Here is a 16,354-nt window from a genome sequence, read left to right on the forward strand (position 1 = left end):
CTACACAGGGTGGCGCTCAAGGTGCCCCCTCCTTCCATCAGTCGCATGCGTGTACATTCCTGTACCATCTCCGGTGTACTACTATTTGGCCACCCTTGCTACTCGAAGTGGCGTGCAAACTCGTCTGCACATCCAGAAGTCATGAAGTGGCGCAGTTTCTTCGTGTCGACAGAGTTGCCGACATCCATCTGCCTAGTCAACTGAGCGATTCCACGTGCTACATCTGAAATCTCCTGCAACTCCCCAAAGAACCGCTGGAGCGAGCCTGCTGGATTGCTAAGGTCTGGTGGAGTGAGTGAAGTCCTGCCAATAGTCCTTCCGGCCTGCTTTCTCCAACACTGATGATCTTCGGGCTCTGTCCACCACTTCTTGTTGCTTTATTCTTCTCCTCGACAGACATCCCCTCATCCTAATCTGTGATAGGGGTAGTCCTGTCTTGTGTCTGGTTCGGTCCAGCGGCCATGGCATGTGGTGAAGGTGAGGGGGGAGGGTGAGGTGTGAGTGCCTCCTCTTTGTTGACTGTGCGGTGTCCCCAAGCATGTCCAGATGGGCATAATAGTACATGGTGGGCTTATTAGGTTCCACCCTTCCGCGCGGTTGGAAATTCCCCCACATTTCTGGCGGTACTTGTAGGCGTACGACATCTAGAAATAGGCCGATGGCATGGTGGCACATGTAAAATGTCTTGTGTTCCAGTTTGAGGAAATCATGAATTCTTTCCGCCAAAAGTTGCCCCCAGTTGTACACTTTGCCACACTTAATCCCATTCATTAACCCTATCATCCAGACGGCTATGTCGGATGTACGACTGGCTCTTGTGAGGCGACTTTCTACCAAGTCCATCAACATTCTCCATTCTCCTGGTGCGATAAATGCGCCCTTCAACCCCCTATTGTCAAACCAGGCGCTTTTCCATTGCTCTACTGTGAGGTCATCCTTGCATACCAAATCCATCAGCCACTTCTTTTCCTTGGTGAGCTTCTTGGTTGGTTTCACTGTAGATGCCCCCTTCTCGGGTATACCAAATACCCTCTTGAAGTCTTCTGGTTTGAATGAAACTTGTATCGTGCATCTCTGGAACTGAATGATGGAAGCCATTTCCTGCCGGTTGTATCCGAATACCATTGTCCGTAGCACCGGCTGAAAATCCTTGATGTTGAATGTCGGCATGGTCTACTTGAGCTTTTATGAGGGAATCCTTTATCACATGGTCGGGGGAAGTTTCCTCCCACCAGGTACGACATTCGCTGCCAGTCACACTCTCAAAGGCTACATTCTCCGTCGTGATTCCCTCTGGATCCTTCTGCACTTTGGCCTAATTTTGGCCTTCTTGCTGCTGCTGGCTGGATCTGTAGCTGTCATGGTTGCACTGCAACTGCTTTGCCCTGTTCTCCTGTCTTTGTCCCGTCCTTGACTGTTATTATAACCGTCTGAAAGTGTGCTCCGCCAATTTGTACGGCCCATTGTACTAGCCGTTGCCTCTCCACCGTACGGATTCCGTACCCTTCCTTCTCCTGACCGTACAGTAAACTCTGCCCGTTCAATTTTCAAAAAGACACTTTCAATTTTTATATATGCTTGCTCTTTGCGTGTATGAACTTCCTTGTGCCAGCCTTCATACGGTATTTGTCTCCATGACTGTACGATTTTCCCCTTTGTGTCGGCAACTGTATGCTGCTGTACAACCCTCTCAATTCGCCATACATTCTGCAATTCACCCTGTACGGACAACTATGTCGTACGTTGTACCGTGAACTCCGTACGCCGTACGGATTAGTCTGTTGGGATCGGCACAGACTATATGGGTTAGGTACGACCGCCGTATGCCGCTTTGCGCCACAGTTGTCGTACACCGTACATTGTACGGCGTGTTCCGTCGTACCTTGTTTGCCTCTACTACGTCAATACGCACAATCTGTACGCCGTACGAACTAGATGCTTGGCCATCGCGCCCTTCTGTTCAGGCAATCCGTACGCCGTACGGACTAACCAGTAGCTCCTTCCACGCCTCCTTACGCTTGTCCGTACGTTGTATGAACTTAGTTTCTTCTCTTTGCCTAGCCGTACGGATCCCTGCCTTCTTCCTCTCGATTTCATCCTGCTGCCAAGTTTGCTTGGATTTATTCTCTGAGCTATGTACAAATGGGCTTCCTGGGGGTCTTTATAATCACTTGCTTTTGTCAGGGTTAGGGCTAGGCCTAAATGCTTCATTAATTTTATATAAAATAAGTGCCTTTTTATTAAATGCGTTTTTTCCCTACTTCCATCACTTTTGCCTTACACTTTAATTTTTTAATACTTGTTGTCCCTGGCCTTTTTCTCCCTTCCATATATTTCCCTTTCCCAACTTTTAATACCCCCTTTCTTAGCAATTGTTTTAGTTCTTTTATTCGACAACACTTTTTAAATGCAATTCTTTGTCCCTTCAGTTTACTAAGGTATCTCGGGGTTAGGTTGCATCGTTTAGGTGGCCCTTTGGGCTCCACGGGGTAACTTATTGCTTCTACCAATGTTGTTGAATGATTTTTCCGCCCCCTTAGTTTCCTCCTCGTTGTGCGGGTACTATATTTCTTCCTCGCTCTTCCCTTGCCACTCGTCTCGACTTCCTTCCGCCTTTTAATTGACCCTCGGTCGGTGTCCTCGTCTCCTCTACTCCTCTTCATTTCTGAGGGGTCATTCTGGGTCTTCAGTTTTATCTCCGAATCGTGCAACCACATACAAACATGTGGCAACTTCCTATAGAATTCTTGTGCACAACACGACCCCACGTACGCCAGGTCCCATATCTTGTCAACTAGCGGAGCGGGTCCCACCCCCTTATATCGCTTGTCAATGTAGCAACCTTAGTACTGTTGGTACCATTTTACTTTCTCTACGTCAATCTCTGGTGGTCCTGAGGGGTTAGGGATCACCCGGTATAATGAATTGGGTCCAGCTTCCGCTTCACCTGGTTGGGAGGCGATGATGAATAAATCTTTTGTTTTCAGCACCATTTTTAAACAGGGCCCTGTTGTGATGTATTCACACATCGCCCCATTGCAAATGGGGACCCCTACTTTTTTTGCTTTTTAGGGTTTGCTTTCTAGGTTTTTAGGGTTTGTCTGTTAGCCTTTGCATGCCGAGTCTTGTCAAGGGGATCACTGGATAGCAGGCTCTTCTTGAGCTAGGTTGAGTCAGTAGATGCTCCAGGTTAGGGTTTCTTTGAAAGTCTTCCTTAGGGCTTGGTTTTGCTCTTGTTGCTAATTGTGTCTTGCTTGGTAAGTGAGTATCATTCTTGAAGGTCCGAGCTAGGTCAAGTTGGTGAGTGATGAAGTCTGGAATGTCATCCTAATCTTCAAATGCCCTGAAATTTGGCTAAGTTTGGAATGTCCTGATCCTGAAATTTGACTAAGTCTGGAAAACTGAAGAATTCTCCAAAAACTAGATTTTGCAATATAACTCCTAGAGGTCCGAAACCACTCTCAAACATCCTGACAGTATATATGGAATATAACTTAAAGTATAAGAATGTTATATTCCATAAAATGATCCTAACGGAGAGACCAAAATGTCAAATTTCGCTCCTGACCCTTCCAAAGGGTCCAAAGCGAATTTCGCTCTTGACCCTTCCAAAGGGTCCAGAGCGAAATTCTCCATAAGACATTCTACTTTGACCAAAACCTAGAACTAACGCATTCTCAGGCTTGAATGAAGGTAAAAACGCTTGTTTGAATGAGGAAATGTGAAAATGAAGTCAGGATTTGAGCCCAAGGATGTTTTTCGCTCCTGACCCTTCCAAAGGGTCCAGAGTGAAATTCATTTTTCTCCACTTTGCCCTTTGATATGACCAAGTTTGTTGACTTCTGGGGCGTGATGGGAAGGTTTTGATGCACATTTGTCTTTGAGAGGAGATTTGAGGTGACAAAATGATGGAAATTAGCCTAAAGTAGGAATTTCGCTCCTGACCCTGTTAGGGTTCCCACAGATACTGAGAGGGGTGGTGAATCAGTATCTGACCGGTAATGTAATTTTCTTGAAACTGAATATGCAGAACATAAAGTAACAGTATACCGGTATGCAAGAATTAATGTAAATAACAGAATAAAAAACATCCACATGAAAAGAACACCATAACACAAGATGTTTAACGAGGAAACCCGGTGTGGGAAAAACCTCGGTGGGATTTGTGACCCACAATATTCACTTATTGGCCAATAAGAGAATATTACTTACAATAGGGGCCTGCACATGCAGGAAGGCCAACTGCCTAGAGCTCACTGCTCAATAAGAAGTCACACTGACTTACAATGAGGATTTACACAAATCCAATATTCTGTACTGCTTTACAATAGCTTCTTCAATGCCAGATTCAGTACCGGTTCTTGCTCTATTCTTTACATATACCTTTGATCTACAATTCGCACATTAGATTTGTCTTATAATTTATTATGCTTCCTATCCATATCCTACAAATGCCTACAATGATCTCTTTTATATACAAGAGTCATTTTACAATTTGCCAAGTCGGCTTACAATAATAAACAAAATATTACATATCAAAAATCCTGTCGGCCTCTGTGCCGGTATACATGTTTCCTTCTGTGCCGGTGTACATCTTCTTTGCCGGTGTCGGTGTAGATTGATTTTGCTGATGCCGGTGCACTGTCTTGTTTGAGTAATGCTTTGTTGGTATAATGTCTTGTCGGTGCCATAGGATTGCGAGGTTGCCTGAGTAATGCTTTGCCGGTATAATGTCTTGTTGGTGCCATAGGATTGCAAGGTTGCCATCAATGATGAAGGTGGTTGCCATCAATGACAAAACCTTCAATCACACACAATGTCTCATTGGAGTGTCCATATGCCAATAGACCCTTCCAAAGGGTCCAAAGCGAAATTCTTGAAAGCACCTCATTTTCTCCCTTGTTTGGACCAATGGTCTAGTTTTGAGGTGATGGGATGTAAAAATGTGAAGGATCTTGGCCAAAATCAAGATTTTCGCTCCTGACCCTTCCAAAGGGTCCAGAGCAAAAATCCTTATACACCTCAATTTATCACTTGTCAAGACCAAGGTCATAGTTTCTAAGGCATGCTTGGAGGTGTTTTTGAATGTTCTAGCCTTGTAAAGATTGAAAGATGAGGAATTTTAGCCTAAAACATGAATTTCGCTCCTGACCCTTCCAAAGGGTCCAGAGCGAAATTCTTGAAAGCACTCATTTCTCCCTTAGCCAAAGTCAGGATCTTGGTGGAGATGCATGAGGAAGTAGTCTATGTTTGCCTCCCAAGGAAGATTAGAGTTTGAAAAATCAAGAATCAAGGTCAAAACATGATTTTCGCTCCTGACCCTTCCAAAGGGTCCAGAGCGAAAATCCCTATATCTCTTATTTTCTTCCTTGTTTTCGCTAGGCGTTGACATGATGGAGGATGAATGGGTATGTTCTTGCCTTGAGAGGGAGTTGGATGCTTTGGATGATCAAGATTTTGCGTAAGAGATGAATTTCGCTCCTGACCCTTCCAAAGGGTCTAGAGTGAAATTCACTATAAACCTCATTTGCTACCTTGAGTGGACTTGAAACTTTATTCCTTAGGTGGAAAATGATCTATTTTTGCCTCCAGAGAAGATTGAAGTTTGAAAAATGAGCAATCAAAGCCTAAATCAAGATTTTCGCTCCTAACCCTTCCAAAGGGTCCAGAGCGAAAATCCTCCTAAGGCTCATTTCCTCCCTAGTTTGACCAAATTTTGATTTGCAAGACATCTTGAAAGGAAGAATGGACATGTTGTTGCCTTTGGGAATTTTTGAAAACGTTGAAGAGTGAAGGTTTTAGCCAAGAAAGGAAATTTCGCTCCTGCCTTTCCAAAGGGTCCAGAGCGAAATTCCTTGCAAACCTAGTTTTTTGACCTTGCTTAGGCTTGAAACCTTGTCCCTTGGGTGAAGAATGATTTTTAGTTACCTTCTAGAGAGGATTAGAGTTGAAAGGATGAAGAATCAAGCCTAGAAATGGAAATTCGCTCCTGACCCTTCCAAAGGGTCCAGGGTGAAATTTCACTAGACCACCTTTTTTCCTCAATTTTATGCCAGGGCAATTGCAAACTAAGGTGAATTAAGATGGGAGAGGTCCTTAGGAGTAACTTCAAGTTGCTAGGAATCATTCAAATTGAAGGAATTGAGCCAAATCAATAATTTCGCTCCTGACCCTTCCAAAGGGTCCAAAGCGAAATTCTAAAATCCACCTATTCCTTTCACATTTGTGCCAAGCCAGGCCTAGACAAAGATGATATAAGCCCTTGAGATTTCCCTTGAATGGATTTTTGTCTCCAAAAATGATGATTTTGGGCTAGAGGAAGAATTTCGCTCCTGACCCTTCCAAAGGGTCCAGGGCGAAACTCATTATAGGTCCTGTCCCTAGCCATGATTTCTAGCGAAATTCTCTTTTCTAGTCATTTTGAGGTCAAATAAAATGTTTCAAGCATGGGAGAGGGATCCAAGGATGAGAGTCCAAGTAAAAAAAGTGAAAAGAATGGAATTGAGTGAGGATTTACAAGCAAAAGGTGAAATTCGCTTCTGACCCTTCGAAAGGGTCCAGGGCAAAATTGTGCAAAACCTATATTTTCCCTCAAATTTATGCCAAGTTTAGTGTGGATCAAGATTAGAGGTGTCCTTAGGCATGTCCTTGAATTGCCAAGAGTCATCAAATATGAAGAAATGAGCTCAAAACAAGAAATTTGCTCTTGACCCTTCCAAAGGGTCCAGAGCGAAAAACACTAAAACCATCCTTTTCTCCAAATTTTGTGCTAAGTCAGGCCTAGACTAGGGTGAGAGAAGCTATTTGGGATGCCTTGGAAAGATGTTTGACCATCAAAAGTATGAATTTTGAGCTAAAATGAGAATTTCGCTCCTGACCCCTCCAAAGGGTCCAGAGCGTAATTCTGGATAGGTCCTATCCCTGGCTAGTTTTTTGAGCAAATTCTCCTTTTTGGACCTTGTGAAGATCAAACCAATGTTGCCAAGTTGAGAAATGGATTCAATATGAGGGAGTCCAGATGAAGTGAAGTGAAGAAAGTGAAATTTAGTGTGAATAGGCAAGCAAAAAGTGAATTTCGCTCCTGACCCTTCCAAAGGGTCCAGAGCGAAATTCTTCAAAATCACTATTTCCCCTTTGTGTCAAGACAAAATTTTGATTCCTAAGGCATGGGAAGACTGGAGGGAGATTATTTAAGCCTTGCAAGATAAATTGAAAGTGAAGAAGATTGAGGAATAAGCCTAAAACAGGAATTTCGCTCCTAACCCTTCCAGAGGGTCCAAAGCGAAATTCCCAATTTCACTCAATTTGCTCATGTTTTCCTTGGGAGGAGTTTTGGAGTAAACAAGTGATAGAATCATCCTGGAATACAAAATTCGCTCTTGACCATTCCAAAGGGTCCAGGGCGAAATCTTTTGAAACTCCTATTTTTCACCTTGTTCGGGCCAGGCAAAGGGCTAGTTGTGAGGTAATGTTGAAAAAAGGTCTAAATTGGCCAGGAATGCAAATTTTGCTCTTGACCCTTCCAGAGGGTCCAGGGCAAAATTCTTATAGGGTCTGTCCCTGGGGGGAATCTTGAGCAAGCTTCATTTTAATATCGTGTTGATGATTTAAGGTGTAAAATACTATGTTGAAATGAATTTATTATGTGTCCTTAATCATGTTTTGGTTTGTCTTGGAGTTGAAAGAAGACCAAGCCAAGACAAGGACGACCTTCTCCAGTCCAGCACCAACAAGGACGACCTTCTCCAGTCCAGCATCAACAAGGACGACCTCTTCCAGTCCAGCATTTCAAGGAAAGGTACACCATCCATCTTGCACATCAAAGACAAAAGAGGTTAAAGCAAGGGTTCGTTGAGGAAGCAGATAGTTTCAAAAGAGTTAATTAAAATTATCTTCTCAGCATCATCAAATTGAACATCAACCAAAGTGTCAGACAAGGTGGCATCCCAATCATCACTCCTCCCGTCGAATTGGTCCACCTCAGCGTGTCCAGATTCAATGTACTTGACTCGTCAAAGATGACACTAACTTCGATGTACCTACCTCGATTATCCATTGGTCGAATATTTCAGAGAAGACATGTGTCCAAATAATGCAATTATTTCATTGGCTAGAATTGAGTTTGTTGTAACAAACCCTAATTAGGGTTTTCATTGTAAAATCTTGGCCATTGATCTCAAATTGATCTGAGCCATTGAATTGTATTGAGAGCACTATATAAGCCCTGGCTCCTCATTTGTAAAGGATATAGCTAGAAGGTTAATAGTTAGTTCATAGAGGTTAGAATAGCTAATGATTAATAGAAAATAGAATAGCAGTTAGAGTAGAATAGGAGGACAAGGCAAGAAATTGTTGCCATTGATTGTAAATAAACTCCATTTTCATTGAAGTTATGGTGAAGTGTGTCGTTTCTTGCAATATGCATGGTTTCTTGTTGAATCTTCAATTCTAGATGGTGGATGATTAGATTGAAGGAAGAAAATTGTTGAATGCACCTGTGTGGAATCCGTCTAATCCAAATCACTAGCCTCTTGCTGATGGTAAGTGTGCCTTGCGTGGTCAACTGGAATAAAATGAGCTTAATCTTAAGTTGTTACACATCTATTGTTCATGCATTATCTTGAATGGTGATCAGTGTCTGATGGTGTACGATTTGAACGTATTGGAAGCACCCCTTAGAAGATCGCATTGAGCTGGTGTCGAATTGTTCAAGCCTGATGGTGAGACCCAGCCCGGCAAGACTCCGCCTAGTCATTCATCCATCTTCTCGCATTCTAGGTAGTAGAGTAGACTTCCTGAATGCTGCATCTTTTGCCATTTGTTTGTCTTACAGTTAGTAAATAGGACTTGTGATTCCAGCAAATCAGATGTTCAGGTCATCGAGTGTAAGTTCCCTTGTGATTCCAGCAAAATCACATCATACCACAAAGAGCTTATCCACGAGTAGAGATCCTACATAACAAAACCTTGGAGTTGCCTTGACTGATCCTTCGGCGATATCTTCAGCAGTCGGGAAACTTTATTCAAGAGAGGATAAGGTACCTTTAGGTATTTTATTCTGTGTTCGCATGTGCATAAAAAACACATCAACAGGACCCAGGGCTGCCCCATACTCGAAGTTCAGTTCTGCCTCCAGGTTTTCGGGTTCCTCCTCTTTATTTGCACTCTCGGCTTTCTTTCGGGCTTCAGCCTCTTCATCGATATCGTATGCTACGCACCCTTCTCCAAGACCTTCATACGGGGCCCGCTTCTTCCAATGTGTAGAAATCCGCACCCATACAACTGGGTCCCCAAAGTACGCGTTTGTGAGGTGCTTGTGGGTCTTGGGAACCATAACACCCTCCACCCGTTTTGGCACAAGTCGTTCTTCCATGACTGCAAGTCGACTTCCTTGCTCTGGCCAATGGTCCAGTCCCCTTTTGTAGCGTACCCCAGCATGTTAATCCCGATCACAAGTTTGTCCCGTTCCTTGTAGACTTTCAGTTTTGAACCATTCACTGGGTCCCTGATTGGATTGTTATCCACAGTGGATAGCTTTACTGCCCTGTTCTTGCTAACCTCTCTGATCTTATAGGGTCCGAGCCAACGAACTTTAAACTTCCTCGGTTGGAGTTTATTCCGACCATTATACTTCAAAACCAACTGCCACAACCGGAAGTTGACCCGCCGTAGGTGCTTGTCATGCCAGCACTTCCATCGTCGTTGCGCTACCTCCATTGCCCATTGTGCCATTATTCTTCGTTTGCCTAGTTTCATCAGGCTGTCAAGCCTTGCACTCAATCTTTCTTCATCACCGAGTATATTATCCACTGCCACTCGAAAGCTAGGTACGGTGTACTCGGTTGGTACCATTTCCTCCAGCCAGTACATGAGCTGGAATGGGGTATGCCCCATGGTGACCTTGTAGGTTGTGCGGTAGGCCCACAGTACGGCTGGGAGCCTTTCCTCCCAGTCTTCCTGCTCCACCCCATACGATTTGTAAATTATTGACACCAACACCTTGTTGGTTGCTTCCGCCTTTTCGTTAGCTCGGGGGTAGTACGGACTAGAGAGATTGTGAAATATTTTGAACTCTACGGTCATGGTACAGATTACTTGGTTGACAAAGTGCACTCCCTTGTCACTGGTGATTTGAAGGGGTATCCCATACCTTGTGACGATATGTTCATACAAGAACCCTGTCGTACTCAGAGTCGTGTTATCTGGCAAGGCCCTCACTTCTGCCCACTTGGTGAGGTATTCTGTAGCTACTACAATATATTTGCACCTGTGCATGCTACTCGGTTTCAAGGGTCCTACAAATTCCAGACCCCACCGTTTGAATAGCTCCTGTGGCTGCAAGGGAAAGAGGGGCATGAAGTCCCGTTTGAGTGGTTTTCCTGCACGCTGGCAAGTGTCACACCCAACCACCCACTCTCGGGCGTCAGTGTGTAGATTTGGCCACCATAGACCGGTTAGAAGTACTTTCCTAGTAGTTGCATTTGGTCCCATGTGTCCGCCTGCCAACCCGTCATGTGCTTCCTTCAATGCACTGGGAATTTCCTCCTCCATAATACATCTTCTTAGGATTTGGTCGGGGCCCATCTTATATAACAGGCCATTGATTAGTTGGAAAGTCTAATTCTTCAATGCCAGCTTCCGCCATTCCCCCGGGGGCATCTCCCTTGGAAATTTGGAAGTAGAGAGGTACTGGTCGATCTTCTCGTACAACGATGGTAGTACTGCAATCTGGAACAAGTGTGCATCTGGGAAGTCCTCGTTCATCCCTTCAGCCGGTTCTCTTGATTTGATCCTTGATAGTTGGTCGGCTATCACATGGGACTTGCCTGGCCGCACAATAATGGTGAAGGTAAACTCTTGTAGGAGTAGTAGCCATCTACTTACCCGACCCTGGATAATTGGTTTATTTACCAGATACATTAGTGCCTGATGGTCCATGTAAAACGTGAACGGAGTAGCCAACAGGTAGTGACAAAACTTCTGTACCGCATACACCATCCCGAGTGCCTCCCTCTCTGTTGTGCTGTAGTTTTGTTTAGCTTTGACAAAAGTCGGCTAGCGAAGAAAACAAAATGGTCCAGTCCTTGCGTCCCTACTTGTGTGAGGGTGGCACCAATCGCGAAGTTGGAGGCATCGACGTGTACGTGAAACTCCTTATTCCAATCCAGGTACACCAGTATTGGTGCACTTACCAGTCGATCTTTCAATTCCTTGAAGGCTTCTTCCTGCTCCGTACCCCATACGAACGGCTCTCCCTTCGTTGTCAGCTTATCTAGGGGCCAGGAGACTTGTGCAAAGCCTTTGATAAATCTCTGGTAGTAGCCAACATGGCCCAAGAATGACTTCGCCCCTGTCACATTCGTTGGATTCTCCATGTAGACAATCACTCCTATCTTATCTGGGTCTGTCTTTAGACCTTGTTTATAGACAATGTGGCCAAGAAGTTTCCCTTGTACCATAAACCTACACTTCTTTGGGTTAAGAGCCAATCTAGCTTTTCGGCACCTCTCCATACATTCTCCAAGTGCCTTTAGATGGGTGTCCTGATCACTGAAAATCGACCAGTCATCCAAGAATGCCCTGAAATTTCTCACGAATATTTTGTCAAAAATGTGTAAAATTATTCTCTGGAAGGTTGTTGGTGCATTACATAGCTCGAAGGGCATGCGATTGTAGGCGTACACCCCCTCCTCTACCACGAATGTGGTCTTTAGCTTATCTTCTTTCGCAATACTTATTTGATTGTATCCCAAAAACCCATCTAGAAATGTGTATATCTCATGTCCAGCTACTTCTTCCAGAATGCTGTCAGTGAATGGGATTGGGAATGGATCTTTGATTGTTACTGCGTTTAGGTACTTGAAGTCCACGCATATACTTATCTGATTAGCTTCCTTCTTGAGAGAAATGACTTGGGGAAACCCAATCACTGGTTTCCACTTTGAATATGATCCCAACCTCCAACATTTTGTTGATATCCTCATTCACCTTGGCTGCATAGTTCTTGTTCGTCCTGTACGGTCTCCTCTGTATGGGTTGGGCTCCTGGTACGAGGATTATGCGATGTACACACAATTCCGGTGGTACCCCCTTCAAGTCCTTGTAGGTCCAGGCAAAGACGTCATTGTATTCTAGAAATATCCTGAAAGTCGCCGCCTTCAGTACAGGGTTCCAGTCATCCCCTACAAGTGTCACTCACGGGTCCTCGTCCTTGCCTAGATTAACTTTTTCTACACCCCTTTCCTCATACTTGATGGGTTTGTCTCGTTCAAACTGGTGGGCTGGCGTGTCATCCACCCGTGCCATTCCCTCCTGGTACCTACCGTACTCCGGTGGAAATGACTGTTCTTCCATACCGCCACTTGATTCCCCAATCTCGCATATTTGCAGCATGTGGCACTCCGGGTAGAAGACCTCGTAGTCCTCCATCTGCCAATGGAAGAGTCCAGCCAGCGAACTAGTTCCATCTTCAGAGCATCCGTCTAGTTCCAACACTCCTTCATTGGGTTCCCTCCCTCCTCTGTCTCCTTCGGAACCCCACTCACATTTATTTGAGTCCTTTGAGTCGGAGTTAGACGACGCAAGCTCTTCACTAACGGACTGATTCCTCAGGTCAATCACATACTTATGACCTTCACTCTCGATTGAGAGTGTATTCTTCTTCCAGTTATGATTGGCTCTAGCCATGATCAACCATCCCCTTCCCAGGAGGGCGTTGTACGCTTTTCTCTCCAGTGGAATGACTACGAAGTCCAGAAGGAATTGTTGTGTCTCGATCACCACCTTTTGTGCCATGAGAGTCCCGAGGGGTTTGATGCCATGTTGATCCGCACCGACGAGATGAAATGTTGGTGGCCAGAGGGTAGGCTTGCCCAGACCTCTCCAAGTTTCTTCCGGTAGCACGTTGACTCCAAACCCACCATCCACAATGGTGTTTGTGAGCTTCTGTCCCATTATGTCCATCTCCACCACGGCAGGTTTCCGTCCAATGCTTACCGTGAGCAGCATAGGGTCCATGGCCTCCGTACCAGGTTCCTTGACGGGAGCTGTACTACGTGGTTCTGTCATCGTCCGGTGCTCCTGGCCGATGGTAGTGTCACCGACTGCATTTGTCAGGGCCATCCTCAACTGTGGCATGGTTTGTAGAAGGTCGGATAACTGTACAGGTATAGTGGTCTGTAACATCTGCTTAATGATAGCTGTAGTATAGTGGTGAGTATTCCCACCTGTCACGCGGGTGACCTGGGTTCATTCCCCGACAACGACGCTAAAATATTTAGTCCTTAATGTGAGGTTGGTAAACTCACGGATAAAACAAGGATTTCCCACACATACCAACTATTCATGTAACAAAACATTCATATATCAAAGCATAAGTAACAACAACAAACAGCTATACCAGAAGAATGATATCTTTATTGAATTCTCAAGAATATGTCAGTACAATATGATCCTTGCCGAGGTTCCATCCGAATCATATATAGACTCGACATGCCAATCGTCCCTAACTACCAACTACCCCACGGGAACCTCTTGGTGACTCAAACATAAACATAATCACCCAACCCAACTGCAAACTAACATGTGTTATTGACCCCTAACATCTAAGTTCCTATTTAAGTATTAGTTCTTTCTTGCATTGCAATTATATTTCATTTTGGTTTCCAAATCTCAAGCATAAAACACCAAAAGGTATAAAACCTCAAAATTGTCAAAAAAACTTTAAACAAATTCTCGCTGTCAAAGATCCAAGTTTGCAACAAACCAATCAGATTTGAGCACAGTCCTAAACGACATCTTTCAGCAAGGGTCACAACCTTTAATAATTATCACCCTTTGAAAGAGTTACAACCCTTCATCATTTCTGCCCATTCCTTTCTACTTCCATTAATCCCTCCTTGTTTCACATGCTCCCTTCTTTCTTCTTCCTCCCCCATCCTGCTTTCAAATGAGGTTCTCTTCTCCCTTTTATATCTCATGTTTGAGGGAGTCACAACTTTTCATTTCATGCCTTTTGACCATTCATTAAACTTAATTAAATTTTTATATATTTTAATTTTAATTTTAATGTTATTTTAATTCTTTTTGTATTTTAATTTTATTATTATTATTTTTAATTAAATCTTGTTCAAAGAGGGGACATTACAGGCTTCTACCAATCGTGTCTTTCCTTTTCAAAGTGGTATATCTCAGTTCATGTTTAACAAGTCATTAACATCAAATTTTAACTACTAAATCAAAGATTAATACAAATTCATATTTAGATATTCAGATAAATCTGTGGCTAGCCTCCTTTGCTGAAAAATTGGGACGTGTAACCAATAATTTAGCAGAGATCAAAGTTGTTTGTAAAGGAATGCAATAGAAATTCAAAATTGGGTGGCAAAAATTTGAAATTGAATCTGACTCAATGGTAATCATCAACCTATTACTTGATCCTAAGGGATTTCATAGCAAAAAATTGGCAAATAGCAAGAGAGTTGGGCAAGATTCAAAGCTTGCAGAACAAATCCTGGGCGGTTCAATTCAGCTATGTTCCCAGAGAGTGCAATCAAGTAACAAATGGGCTAGCCAATTGGGCTCTTGACACTCATGAGCTTCTTTGTTATTGTTTGCCCCCTTAGTGGTGATCAACCAAGCTTCAAGAGAATCTGAGAAAGATTCTAGATTCTGATTTATCCCAAGATTCTAGATTCTGATTTATCCCAATGAATTCTACTATCCTTCTCTCTATATTGCATAGGCTTGGACTAACAGCATTCAGGCCTGGGACGGTCGAATATGTACACTTTGATTTCTATCTATATGATGAGGTTCTTTTACATTAAAAAAAAACTTCATATTATATATTTAAGTTCCATGGCAAACAGTGTGATGATAAGACAAAAATCGAAGAAACTAGCTAAACAAATGGTCTCCATGGTATACACTAGATATCACAATATTGGAAAACATTGGTTGCTGTAATGTCTACAATTGAAATTTTAAAAACAATTTCCTGTTGAAATCAGTATTGCTTATTTTGGAATTAATGTTTATGAAATTAAAAAATTGCATCAATAACTTCTTTTAAACACTTTTCTGTCGAAACATTTTTTTCTTTATTTGTGTTAATGCTTTTTGGAATCAAAAGGATAACCATACCATATCAAGCTTATTAGGATTTGTTTTCGTTGGATTTAACATGATGAGTACTTTTAAAAATTGCAGGTTTACATTCAGGAAGGGATGAAAACAAATGACAAATCAAAAAGCAGTTCAAGTTCAGTAATGAACGATGCAAAAAATCTGACAGTTGTTAGTGAGGAACGGAAAAGAGTGTTTGTTGGACAAATTCCTATCATGGTGAAATCGCATCTTTGCTACTTGAGCAGTCTAACTTGTAAGGAGTTACTTGAAGAAGGAGTTTGTTCATTTGAAGTTGGAGGGTATTTCATTATAAATGGGACTGAAAAGGTTTGCTAATTTTTCTTTACTGTTTGGCTAGCAAAATATTTTTTTGGCTCTGGAAGACAAATCAAACTCATTGTTCTAAGTTTCACCTTTTCCTTGATGTTTCTAAATAAAAATGACCAAACGTGCAATGACTGTAATATATAGCAACATCTAGGCCTACTCAAACAATTTTAGCTGTTGTGTGATTTATTATCAAGAATTAATAGTTTATTGTGTTTGGCTGTGAATAATTAAAAGAGTTTTCAAAAGAATATGTAAATATCTCAGTTTGAGTCTAGCTTACACTTTCAGTCTCCCTATAGCTACTAATCTGATTTAATTAGCTTGTGATACTTTTGGTCTTTGCAATAGAAGAAACTGTGAAGCAATGCTTTATGGAATGAAGTCCACAGTTCGTTAATTTGTATTGTGGTTGTTTTACTCTTTTCTTTCTCTGAGCCTTACTTGCAATTGTGAACAATTAATAATTATCCATTACATGATATCTGTATGATTACATCAATCCTAATGCTTAGGTAGAAAATCATCTTCCTCTTTAGGAAAAAATAAACCACTTTTTCTGTGTTTATGAGCCTTACTTGCAATTGTGAACAATTAATAATTATCCATTACATAATATCTGTATGATTACATCAATCCTAATGCTTAGGTAGAAAATCATCTTCCTCTTTAGGAAAAAATAGACCACTTTTTCTGTGTTTATGAGCCCCTCTTTAGAAGAAACTTGACTCTCGGTTCTTCTGTCTTTATTTTCTAAGTTACATGGAACAACTGGATTGCAATAAGGAGCTTTGCCTAGCATTTTCTCTAGGCTCAAGCCTTTACTGTGAAAAGGCACTTTGTGGCCAGTTTGACATCATATTGGATTGTCAAGACGAGACTTATTCACAGTTATTCA

General features: G+C 42.6%; 1 protein-coding gene across 1 annotated transcript in view; it reads left to right on the forward strand.

The window, feature by feature from the left end:
• The window catches only part of LOC131046550 (DNA-directed RNA polymerases IV and V subunit 2), a 61,045-nt gene that overhangs the window by 40,993 nt on the left and 3,698 nt on the right, over nt 1-16,354 (forward strand). The window contains exon 3 of the mRNA XM_057980310.2: nt 15,211-15,456. Coding sequence (XP_057836293.2) covers nt 15,211-15,456 — 246 coding nt within the window. The remainder of the gene's footprint in view (nt 1-15,210; nt 15,457-16,354) is intronic.

This window comes from Cryptomeria japonica, chromosome 3, assembly GCF_030272615.1.
Source record: "Cryptomeria japonica chromosome 3, Sugi_1.0, whole genome shotgun sequence".
NCBI classification, from domain to species: domain Eukaryota; kingdom Viridiplantae; phylum Streptophyta; class Pinopsida; order Cupressales; family Cupressaceae; genus Cryptomeria; species Cryptomeria japonica.